The sequence below is a fragment of the Drosophila erecta genome, unplaced genomic scaffold (genome assembly GCF_003286155.1).
Source record: "Drosophila erecta strain 14021-0224.00,06,07 unplaced genomic scaffold, DereRS2 tig00000021-arrow-pilon, whole genome shotgun sequence".
NCBI lineage: Eukaryota > Metazoa > Arthropoda > Insecta > Diptera > Drosophilidae > Drosophila > Drosophila erecta.
Window position 1 is genome coordinate 18,894,034 of NW_020825198.1, and position 11,338 is coordinate 18,905,371.

An 11,338-nucleotide genomic window follows, 5' to 3' on the forward strand; every position below is an offset into this window, starting at 1 on the left:
TATACTGATTAATACTTTTCTGAAAGTTCCATCCATTTCGCTCTAAGAAATTACATCTAATGAAAACGACATTCCCATTTTACGAAACTCGCATGCGGACCGTCTTTAGCAAGGTGAAAAGACAGACGGTGGAGCAGTTCTGATGCTGGAACTGGGTGAGATCCACGAATTGGACCTAGCAAACCAGTGGAATCCCCCATCTAGCTGCGTATTCGTCTGTTTAAGCTAAACGTATTCATAATAAACCTTTTTGAGTAGTAAGCATTCCCACATTAACCGCAAGAAGGTATCAAGTTGGCAGGCAACCAGAACCAAATCAAGTCATATCAAATTCAGTTTTATAATTCGAATAAGTTTCTTTTATTTTAATTGCAGGCATACACACACAAAATTGAGTTTGTTTTTAGTTTGCTTTTGAGTTTTTGGTTTTTGATATCTAACATTTACAATGAATTTTGAAGATAAATATACAAATTCAGCACATCCAAGAACATACATTTTATCGATTAACATTCCACAAAACTAGAAGAGATGTCTGATTTCGGTAGTCCGAAACTTTGGATACCCTAGAAAAGGAATTGTCATCGTTTTGAAATGCTCTAGGCTTTAGAGGCTTTCGATTTTATCTGCCAGAGTGTAACAAAATAAAAATTTTATGATGAAAGCATTTGCAGATCATTTATCTGTATAATAGAGTTTTTCATTCGAAGTTCCCAGTTCTCAAGCTGCCAGCAGCAATTAAATGGGATAGCACAAAAGGTTCTTAGTAATTAAAATACACCGATTAAAGGTTTAGATATAATCTGAAAACTCTTCCTTTCTAGGGTATCATAACCGTGGACAGACCCGAAGGTATTGGGAGATCTCTTGAAGTAGAAGCACGTCCCTCTTGTTGCTGAAGGTTTGCCTTTCCTGTAGAGTGCATGTAAAATACAATCTCTGCTTACATAGTTCTATGATACAGTATACGCCCGTCGGATGCATCCTTCCAGTGGCATGTAGTGTGTATTTAGATACATTATTATACTCGTTATAGTTAGTTTTAATTAGCATTTAATATAAAGACATTTGTTCGTTCCCATTGAACTGGGATTAGTTTCGCATGTTAACTGTAAATTTCACATCATCACAATTCAAGGGTCTATAACTTATAAATTACACCAAAAACAGCAACGGTTCGTTTTCAAAGACGGGACCTTTAACCTTTCAGGGAGCTTGTGCTCTTCCATTGAGCTTCGACTTCTGGGTAGTGGGCTTAAAATTGAAAGTATCGTATTGTCCTCACCATAACACACATTAGATGTGCTGAAAGGGAGTCCCTGGCTATCTACTTATTACTCGATTGCAGTGCTGAGTAATATCGAGGATCTCTTTGGGTGGCTCGACAAGCAATCTCCTGGCAGGTTATAATAGACTTATTGGATCTGAGCTACTGCAAAGTCGTCTGTATCTGTATCTGTGCGACCTTGGTCGTTTTACATCACTAACCCTAGGTTGAGGAACAGAAGCGCCTACTATCGTACCATATTTAACCATATTTTACGTTTATCTTATTAAGTTATGCGGATTGTCTGTAACTAGTTGCGTTAACTATAGGATTTCATATTGTATTCCATTAAATTTCTTATCTGGTGGTTGCTGTTGGTGTTCTTAGTTTCTTATACTCTGCTGGTGGTTATTTGGTTAAGTTTCTCGTTTGCTTTCTTCGCTTTGATATGTTTTGCATATCTTCATCTTTTATCTTTCATCTTTCGTCGTGAACTTAAAACAATGCAAGAGGTAAACCGAAACAACTAAAGTTTTGTGAAAATTTATTGGTAAATAAAATAAATAATTTGTTTTTTTTTTCATACTTTTTTCCACTTTGATTAACAAAACTCGAAATTTGCTTAGCGTAGAAACATTGAGTGATAATACCAAAAATACATTTAATTAACATATGTAGGTGTAAATATATATATGCATTTAAATAAGTGTGTGTAAATAGAAAATGTCTGTGTGTATGTGTGAATTGCTCGGCACGATCTGTTTAAAAAAAGAGCCTCGGTCAGTTTTGAAATATTAAAGTTGAGGGGATCTGCTGGGGGGGTTGCTGGACTGATTGTAAATTATAAAGTTACAAAACTCAACTCAACAAATACGTTATTATGAACTGAACCCATTGGGTTTAAGCTAAAAAAAAAACTTCACCACAGCCAAAGTCTGAGCGGATATCACCAAATGTGGATCTGAATCCGTATCTGGATCTCAATTGGGACTTAAGTACGCAGTTGAAGGACTCTCCGCCCAGCCTTCTTCAAAATTTTCGCGTTTATCAGGAGGTAAATGGATTAAAGAAATCCAGTTAACTCCCTCAATTCGCTTCTATACACTGAATGCTTTAGTTTCTGAGTAATAGGAAATTACATTTACATATATGTTTTTGTTTTAAAATTGCTTCGATCAATTTTAACTAGCTCACAACTGAACACACACTCCCCGAGGCGGGGAATATATTTTTACATGGATTCTACTACACACACGGCATCGAAACTCGTTAACAATAAATATATTTGTAAAGATATATATGTTATATTCTTCTATGACCAAGCGTGGTTATATATAGGGTTCCTGATTTCATCGCTTAACAAATACAAGTTACAAAATCTTTCACTTTTGCTTCAAATCAAACTGATGTACAAAGTCTTGAAAGCAAAACGCAGGCTCAACTGACATTAATATATAATATTAATAATAGAGCGCACAATTGATTAGTTTCTAGATATAAATACAAATTTATATTTGCGTAGAGTAGGTATGTGTAAATGTTCTCAAAGCCCTGACTGACATTTAACTTCCTGTTTGCAAATTCTCCTGTACTTTACTTTTCTCACAGTTTACAAAAAGGGATAATGGGACGTGATTTTAATTTATTTTCAATAAATTTAATATTATATAGTACAATAGTTAACAACATCGCACAATAGCGTTATTAAAATTTCTTTAAGAAATATAAACATTCATTTCACACACATACAAATGATCGTTCGTGTCCTGTGGCTCAGTATGTATGCGTGTTGGTGTATGTGTGTGATTGTGTTTTGAGGGCGATAGGATTTTTCAGATCCTGTCAGCCCTGCTGATTTTGTATATATAAAAATAGCGTTTTGAAATAGTTAATTATTAAAAAAAATATTTAGGTTTACATCTATGTTTCCAGCGTTACACAATCAATCAAAATTTGATCACAAATAATCAGGAGGGGGGATGACAAACACACTATTTTGGATAAGAATATGAGTTCTGCCTAGATTTCGAAGTCTTGTGATCATGGTTCAGTTAATTAGTGCACAGTAGCTATTTCATCTGAGAAAATTGCTTTAAAATCTTCGCTGCTATACAAATCTGGATGTTGCTTGAACTCAACAAGAGTTTGCATATCTCATCCTCATCACTCTTGATCGCCTCTTTTGGGGTTCCTACGGATCTACGAGTCTGAGCTGAATTCTAGGCTACACACATAGTTTACAATCTAGGTTGAGTTTATTTTTGTTTGCTGTTACTTTTCACTATGTGTGCTGGACACAATCCCCGAATCTGAAACATAACACGAACATGAGTAACACATTTCCACAAAATTTGAACAATGAACTAATTAGACAATTATTTAATAGATTCTAATAGACGGTACCCAACCCAATTGATGTTTTGTTTTGGCTCCGATCCAATAACGGATCGGTCGGATCAGATTTAACTACAATTACATTTGAAATTCTACCAAAGTTTGAACTGTGCGGTACAAACCTCTAACGATGCGTAAAATGATTGCATTATACATATTCTCTACCGCCCATTCGATCTATATAAAACCTATATAGAAATTTCCTCTGGCAGAGTGAACCGGAATGCAGCTCCTAGTCCACCTTAATCCCACTGTCATCGGGATCGACGATATCCACCAGGTTCTTCTCTAGCTGCAGCATCATTCCACTGTCGATTCCGCCCTCGAAACTGTCCTCCGACATTAGCTGTGGCTTCCTGCTCCACACCGGCTGCTGCTGCTGATTTAAGGAAGATATTTAAGCAAAAGATTAAAGAAGTTGTAAAGCCTTATCAGCTAGAAAATGAAGGTTATTCACAGTCGACGTTCAATGCCCGCCAGTATAATATATATGTATGCGCATATACCGAACACATAAGCAAAAACTGTTAAGATAGTCACACCCCATATTAAAACCAGCACACCTACCTACCTAACACACCCACTGGGGATCACGCCTCGTAACCCCTGAAGGAAAACATAAATGCAAATAGAAAGCTTGTCTACGTCTCTTAAGGCAGACTATCATGCTGGCCAACCGACCCTAACAATATTCCTCATTAGATCAGACTTATGACACTTAAGACACATGACCAAAAATATCCCTCGAAACATCATTAGTGCCGAATATCTACTGGATTGTGATCTAATAGCTCCTAAGATAATTAATGATCTGCTTTCGAAACCCGCAAATATTGCACGGCTATATTTTTGGATGTCTCAAAGGCTTTTGACAAGGTCTGGCTAGATGGTCTTATTCTAGCTTTTATAGTTCCTGAGATCTCGCCGTTCACGATGCAAACTCCTGAAATCGTATCTCTACAGCAGAAGCTTTGCTTCTAAAAATATAAATGTGACATTCACACTCAATCGCCAAGACTGACCTCGATCACTTGGAGTGCACCTCGACCGAAGGCTCACCTGGCGCAAGCACATTGAAGTCAAAAAACACATCTTAAGCTTAAGGCTAGTAGTCTCAATTGCTTTATCAACTTCAGGGTATCCCTCTGTGTAGACCAGATTAACCCTCTTTAATACTTCCGGATAAATCAGTTAATTTAAAAGAATTACTTACTTTATTGGCATTGAAGTTATCGTTTCTGTCGCTCCTAAAGCCGCCATATCCCAGATCAAAGTTGTTCCAGTTGCCGGTTGTGCTGCTCTTGGGGCAAATCGGGCCGTAGATACTCAGCATGGAGGAGCCAGTGGGCACATCGAATGTGGACGCATCGTCATCCAATATGGAGTCTGATCGTACAAAATTTGCTGACTCTTTTCCCGTATTGTTCCAGAAGAGCAACGATGAGCCATGATTGTTGTTGTTGTGAGAGCTGCTATTGTTGTTGTTGTTGTTGTTGTGGTTGTTGTTGGATTGCCGGTACAGATTCACTGCATCCACATCGACCTCCGGGACTCTGTCCAGATCTATGTTAACACTATTCGGCGGTTTCTTTTCATAAAATGAGGTATCAGCTGTTGCGGATAAAATCGACAACGGTCGGCTGGGACTCGGCTTGCTGGACGGTGGCTGCTGTTGTTGTGGATGCTGCTGCTGTTGTTGCTGCTGTGCCAGGTATGCTTGCTCCCAGGGATTGCCCAGATGGAAGACATCTCCACCAACTCCGGGCAACATGTAGCCCTTGTGCAGGTTGCTGTTCACACTAAAGTTCGGTGGGTTGGCATTGCGTTGCGTTGGCGCTACCGGACTGGCTTGGTATTCTCTGGGCGAAGGATTCCTAGGCGTGCCAACGCCAAAGCCTCTAAAGCGAGGACCGTATCGACTGGGTACTATGAGTCGGGTAATGGGACTGTGATGCGGCGGATGAAGTAGGGGCGACTGCTGCGGTGGAAGTCCCCCTCCTGGCGATAGTCCCAAGCTGGGATCCAGATATCCCCTGGGAGATCCCATATAATGCATAGGAGACATGGGCAACATGGGTGGCACTCCTATAGCCTGCCCCTCCTGTTCTCCTAGTGGTTTTTTGATGGCTCCTACTCCTACCGCTGGGGGACCTTGCAGGGCCAGCGGTGTCTTCATATGTTTTCCTCGATTCCGTGCACGATAGCGTTCTACCTCCTCTTGGGAATGGGCAAAGGTACAGCTAGCACCTCGGGGACAAACCCTTCGCACATTCAAGTCCCTGCATAAGCTGATCTTGTACTTCGGATTGCTATTGGCCGTCCCACCGCTGCCACCGCCACTGATGCCGTCCTGCGTCTTTCGCACTCCATGGTGCTGAAGAAAGTTTACCAGTCCAACGACCGAATGGCGTACTGCATCCAAGGCCTCAGCCAAATCCGACCAGGGGGCAACCTCTGCACAGGGATCGATGTTGGCCAGGTACTTCAGATGATGGTGCAAACTGGACAGCTTCGCAGGATCACTGGTCCGCTGCAAGGCGATTACCAACTCCTGGACTGATTGGGCAAAGGAGCTTGGCGTCTGCAGTTTATCGATGATGCTCTGCATGTGACTTTTATGCATCACGTCGCCATACAATAGGGAAGACCACTGTTCCGGTGCAATGCGCAGACCCGCCTCGGTGGCTATCTGAACGATTTGGGCATCGTGCTCGCGGCGCAGGGCGTCATACGTTCGGAATTCCTCTTTGAGCTGCATCAACGATGAGTCCGCCTCCCGCTTGGACACCTTGAAGCAGCTGGCTCGGTAGAGCAGCTGTACCACATGTCCGATACTCGTCTTTGAAGCCTGGGGAAACTGCGGTTCTAGTCGCTGCACGACGAACATTACCAGCACTTTGCGCGATAGCGCTGATCCCTCCTCCAAGGCCAGTAGCACCAGTTTGAGCACCTCCTCCTGCATGGCGGGTCCAAGAAACTGACATCCTCTTGTCCGCACCGCTGCCCACAAATTTGAGCTTAACTGCTGGGGATTTTGGTGCTGCAGAATCAGCTCGGTGACTGTGCGTTCGCCTAGGGATCTTGCTGCTCGGAGCGCCCTCACCCGTCCCTCTTCCTCCATCAGCTGGCAGTTGACCAGCGTAACCAGTTTTCGTAGCATGGGTCGTGTCAGGAGATTGCCATTTCCGTTCAGGTTGAGGAAGGACTTCAAGTGCAAAGCCAGCTCCTCGATGCACCGCTGACCCAGTTGGTAGCACTTAAGTTGCTCCGTCTCCAGCTTCTGCACAATGGGCGGTGGTGGTCCCAGCTCCAGAAGCTCCGAGTCCTTGACCAACTGGAGCAAAGCATGGTTAATGGGCAGATTGTCGATATCGCTGACAATCACGGTCTGAGCAAACGAAACGAGCAGATCAATTAGGGTTGGAGTAAAACTTAGATGGACTGCAACTCACCTGATCGAAGGGACACTGCCGGTTGTAGAGGGTCGTCAGGCATAGCTTGCAGATGGTGTGCCCGCAGCCCAGACTGACCGGACATCGCTGGCTGGCCGCGAATTCATTGCAGCAGATGGGACAGTTCAGAAAATCTGTCCATGAGGGAGCCTGAATCGGCATGCTGTGCGTAAAAGACATGAAAATACCAATCAATTTAATTTAAGATCAAGGGTAAGGAAAATCTCTTGCTTCATTGAGATCTTAGTGGTATTAGAATCTTATTAAATCTGAAAAAATTAGCCGTATTACCTAGTTAAGCGCAAGTTATTCTGCCTTTATCGTAACAGTTTCATAGCAGGAATGTATACTTTTCTTATCTTGGTTAGAGAAATCATGCTGTACATATGCTTTTTGGGTAATTCTAATGATCACATTAAAGTTCTTGGAAAACTTCAGTTTTAATATATAAAAGAATAAAACTATTTTAAACATACTTGTACCATGCTACATCTATAGGTCGAATCTAAAGAGCAATGATCACATTAAGATCAGTATATGAGATAAATACATATCTATAAAGGGTGAATATCGAATTTTGCATCACATATGTACGTTATTATCGAATTGATGTAACGATGAAAGTGACGTGACTCAAGATAGACTTATTTTCCATTTACAACGATCAAAAGTGGCACAGTAAAAAGTTTCGCTTTCGTCTTTTTCTTCTTCTTGCCATACCCCCAACGTCAGCTGTCGCTACACACATACACTAACGCGCTCCCCCACACAGACACGCAACCACACACACAACTGGCGTGTTGGTGTGCGGAGGCATTTGTACACGCATGCAAGTATATCTGTATGTATATAGAGCTAATATATATTTTCATACCCCACTTGCACTTCCTGGATAAGTTTTTCGCGACTTTACATTCGCAAAAGGATTGCTGATGATCCTTTTGAGACCCCTAGAGAGAGCCACTCTCACACACACAGGCATAACCGTTTTAATGGGGGACACAAACGTAACTCGCTTTCAACGTCATCAAGCATCCGCTTTCTTTCGAGACGCGAACAAAGGAAATTTTGGGCATTATCCTATGCGAAGTACCCACCCAAGGAATGCCACCTTCGGAAGTAGGGCTACAACACAGTGAAAGGTCCTTGAAACCAAGTAATCCCCTAGGAAAAACACTGAGCTGCACGAAAATCTCTCCCAACGTTTTTTTTCGTTACGTTTCACTTTTCACTCTGCTCCGTGGATTGCGCAGAAACTCGATCTAAAGCAGTTTTTGTCACTGGTGCTGCACTGACTCACCTTCAAAATGCACATATTATTGCATTAAAGGTACGAAAAGATGTTTTTTAATTTTCATTGGATTTTTGTAAGAAATTTGGGAAGTTGCAACCAGTATGACCGCAGGTGACGAGCGGCGGAATACTGAATTCAGCTGCCTAAAAATGTCCGATGTGTTGGTGCACTGCTTGCGCGAAGGGTCGCACTGAACGCACTCAGCTGATTGCGATGAGCAGTTATCGTTTTTGAAACTCGATAACCTTAGAAATTTGTTATCAAATATTATAAATTTGGTGTAAAATTCAAACACCATGAAAATATCAGTCTATGTTTAAATACGACGTTTAAATAAGTAATCTTTGGTGCTGGAAGATTGAGAAATCTTTCCACACTAAATATTTACATCTAAAAAACTTTTAATTCTTGGAAGAAAATTTCGCACAAAATATTATTTTATTCAGTTAACTACAATTGATTTTCGTACATTTTACTCGATGTACATAATATTTCTATGGTTTTTGCAGTCGAGTTATTACTTATAAACGGTATATTCCAAAACCGCCTCAGAGTTTATAAAACTCATGTATAAAAACCTATTTCTTAGCAGCTGCACCATACGCCGAGGCTTTGCTGATCTTTGAAGCATTGACAGCGTATTCCATGAGGCTATAGACTGGAAGTAGTTTTAAAAGTTAAATAGATATCCACTTAGTTACACTTGCTCAACTTACATCCTCCCAAAATGGACAGAACAGTGATGAAGCCAAACCAGTTGCCGGCAACCAGCGAGGTTACCAAATAGTGCAGGATGCACAGGACAGCAAAAGTAGCCCAGCCCAAAAAGTTAAGAAGTGTGCTCAAGCGCGGCTTGTAGATCTTCTCGGGCACCTCCTTGACCCCGGAATTCTTAAAGAAGCTGCCGGTTTCGTGGAAGCTGTCAATGATCTTGTCCTTTTCCGCAAAGAAGTTCTGCATCCAGGCAGCGGCCTCCTTTTCACCATCCGGAACCACGTCCAGGGGCACTCGGCGAATGTACATGTATGGTTCCACGGGCTCTCCGTTCAACTGGGACAGCATGGTGGGCTTTGTCTGTAAATCAATTCAAGTTGCAGAACGTACGTAATGGCTGAAGATCTGAAATGCTCACCTCAGCATTCTTCTTGAAGGCCAGATTGATGTCGTAGATGGCAGGACAGATGCCTCGCATGGTAGGCAGACTGGTGGTGAATCCTTTAGTGCGCGGAATCAAGTGGTGCTTGAGGACGGGGAGACCTCGTTCCTGGGCGAACTTGACGGACAACTCATGCTTGGCGGGAGTGAAACGGGTGCCCTCCGCGTTGAGCAGTAGCCACACGGGATCCGGATAGGAGAAGACCTCCGTCAGCTGCGTCTTGATCACCACCTTGTCCTTCTCGAAGTTGCGGTCAAGGAAGATGAACTCGGCCATCCACCATACCCAACCCAAGACCGGAACGTAGCGCAGCATCTTCTTGGCGTACGCCTTGGTTCCCCCCAGATTGCCCAGCTTGTCGGTGATCATCCATGCGGTTAGCCAGTCGATCTCGTACGTGTGATTCATCAGAAGCAGTCCGTGTTCCTTGCCGAAGAACTTCTGCTCGTCCTGGGGATCGATGTACACCCTCATTTTGCTGCCCGCATACCATTCCGCCACGCAGACAAGGACTGAAACGGGGGACAGATTCAAATTATAACGAGTCCCATTTTTGGCATTTTCATCATGTAAATAACAAATATAAAAACGCAACTAAGTGGGTTTACTTCAAGTTCCTAATCCAATTAGGAAAAACAGGAAATGTGCTGAATGCTACGCTATACTTAATGTGAATTAAACATACACCGTTGATTTCTATGATAATGTGTATAAAGTATATATGATACTACTTACTGCAGTAGAAGGAGTAGTGCAGGTAGTAGGCCAGACTGCGGGAGAGTTTCTTATCGAAGGGCCTAACGAGGAGAATCAGCAAGAGCTGGCCAATGTTGACGACGAATCCGCATGTGAAGAAGGTCACGGCGATCAGCAGTCGCCCCAAGCCCCTGAGATGCGACATCCTAGGCTAAAAATACACGCAAACTCAATAAAATCAGTCGGTTGGACCAACGTTTACGTAATCGAAAGTCGAAAGTCGTGTCTGCGATGCAGTTAATAAATATGTCCAGCGCGCGATATCGACTTCTGATTATATGGCCAGCACTCAAACTTTGCTCCCATGTGTCATGGAAATTATGGTACCGTAAACGCACACACCCGCACCAAACTGAATCGGTACAGTGAGCTGTCTGTAATATGCGAACGTAGGAGTCCAATTCTTATCGTTGGATAGGATATTTCAAGCGATAGAACGAATTTCAGAATCAATTAAGATATGTTTTATTGCATAGTTCGACGAAGAAAAGAGAACTAGGTTTTACAATCGTCCACAGTTTCATATACAGCAACACACACACACGCACACTTACCTATCTTAGCGGAATCTTAACAATTAGAGACCAGTTGCAACTTGTTCTGGCGACCAGTAGAATCAGACTGAATGAAAGTGACTCTTCTAGGCGCCCCGGCCCCTAATGATATGGATTCCGTCGATAGTGCAAACCAGAAATCCACAACTAACACTTTTAATCACTTGTTATCAGTCAATAGGAATGGGCGACACTGCTTATCGGCGAATAAAGGTGATTTTATGCTTGGCGTGTGGTTGTATTGATCGCATAGCCAAGGGCAAGCAATCGAACTAACGGAATGTGCGCTGCTTCCGATCGTTACAACTGATAAGGGCCCGAACGTGTGGAGCATGGTGATGAACACAAATTTCTGTACAGTGCGTACTGCTCGGTTGTTTAAATGTATTACTCCTGTTTAAGAAGGAACTCTTCTTAATTGGCAATTCTCCTGGAAATTTTCAAAAATAATGTAAAAACTTTACA

At 42.3% G+C, this 11,338-nt stretch overlaps 2 protein-coding genes across 7 annotated transcripts; both read right to left on the bottom strand.

Annotated features, from left to right (window-relative positions):
• Nucleotides 1-1,794: 1,794 nt before the first annotated feature.
• On the bottom strand, nucleotides 1,795-8,603 carry LOC6545394 (roquin-1). 5 transcript variants are annotated; one of them, XR_001448574.2, is made up of 5 exons: nucleotides 8,414-8,603; nucleotides 7,114-7,276; nucleotides 4,875-7,049; nucleotides 3,784-4,040; nucleotides 2,550-3,576 (listed from the first exon to the last, which is right to left on the bottom strand). XR_001448574.2 is itself a non-coding variant. In XM_001973221.3 (4 exons), exons 2-4 carry the CDS (start codon nucleotides 7,273-7,275, stop codon nucleotides 3,894-3,896), a joined length of 2,484 nt encoding a protein of 827 aa, XP_001973257.1. In that variant the 5' UTR covers nucleotide 7,276; nucleotides 8,414-8,603; the 3' UTR covers nucleotides 1,795-3,893. The 5 variants fall into 5 exon arrangements, 4 of the variants coding, with proteins under 4 accessions (XP_001973257.1, XP_026832608.1, XP_026832607.1 ...); XM_001973221.3 differs by having other exon boundaries at nucleotides 1,795-4,040; XM_026976807.1 differs by having other exon boundaries at nucleotides 2,550-4,037.
• Nucleotides 8,604-8,826: 223 nt separating this feature from the next.
• Nucleotides 8,827-11,201, bottom strand: LOC6545395 (1-acyl-sn-glycerol-3-phosphate acyltransferase delta). 2 transcript variants are annotated; one of them, XM_015157525.2, is made up of 5 exons: nucleotides 10,874-11,201; nucleotides 10,299-10,470; nucleotides 9,540-10,075; nucleotides 9,124-9,481; nucleotides 8,827-9,065 (listed from the first exon to the last, which is right to left on the bottom strand). In XM_015157525.2, the coding sequence occupies exons 2-5, from the start codon at nucleotides 10,462-10,464 to the stop codon at nucleotides 8,986-8,988; spliced, it is 1,140 nt and encodes a 379-aa protein (XP_015013011.1). In that variant the 5' UTR covers nucleotides 10,465-10,470; nucleotides 10,874-11,201; the 3' UTR covers nucleotides 8,827-8,985. The 2 variants fall into 2 exon arrangements, with proteins under 2 accessions (XP_015013011.1, XP_026832956.1); XM_026977155.1 differs by lacking the exon at nucleotides 10,874-11,201 and adding an exon at nucleotides 10,647-10,678.
• Nucleotides 11,202-11,338: the final 137 nt, after the last annotated feature.

Excerpts from the sequence above, each read along its gene's own strand:
- LOC6545394 (XM_001973221.3), bottom strand. The coding sequence starts at position 7,275 with ATGCCGATTCAGGCTCCCTCATGGACAGATTTTCTGAACTGTCCCATC. Across the intron at positions 7,050-7,113 it reads GGCAGTGTCCCTTCGATCAG|ACCGTGATTGTCAGCGATAT; the intron begins GTGAGTTGCAGT and ends TCGTTTGCTCAG. Across the intron at positions 4,041-4,874 it reads ATAACTTCAATGCCAATAAA|CAGCAGCAGCCGGTGTGGAG; the intron begins GTAAGTAATTCT and ends TCCTTAAATCAG.
- LOC6545395 (XM_015157525.2), bottom strand. The coding sequence starts at position 10,464 with ATGTCGCATCTCAGGGGCTTGGGGCGACTGCTGATCGCCGTGACCTTC. Across the intron at positions 10,076-10,298 it reads GCACTACTCCTTCTACTGCA|TCCTTGTCTGCGTGGCGGAA; the intron begins GTAAGTAGTATC and ends CCCCCGTTTCAG. Across the intron at positions 9,066-9,123 it reads TCTGTCCATTTTGGGAGGAT|TCTATAGCCTCATGGAATAC; the intron begins GTAAGTTGAGCA and ends AACTACTTCCAG.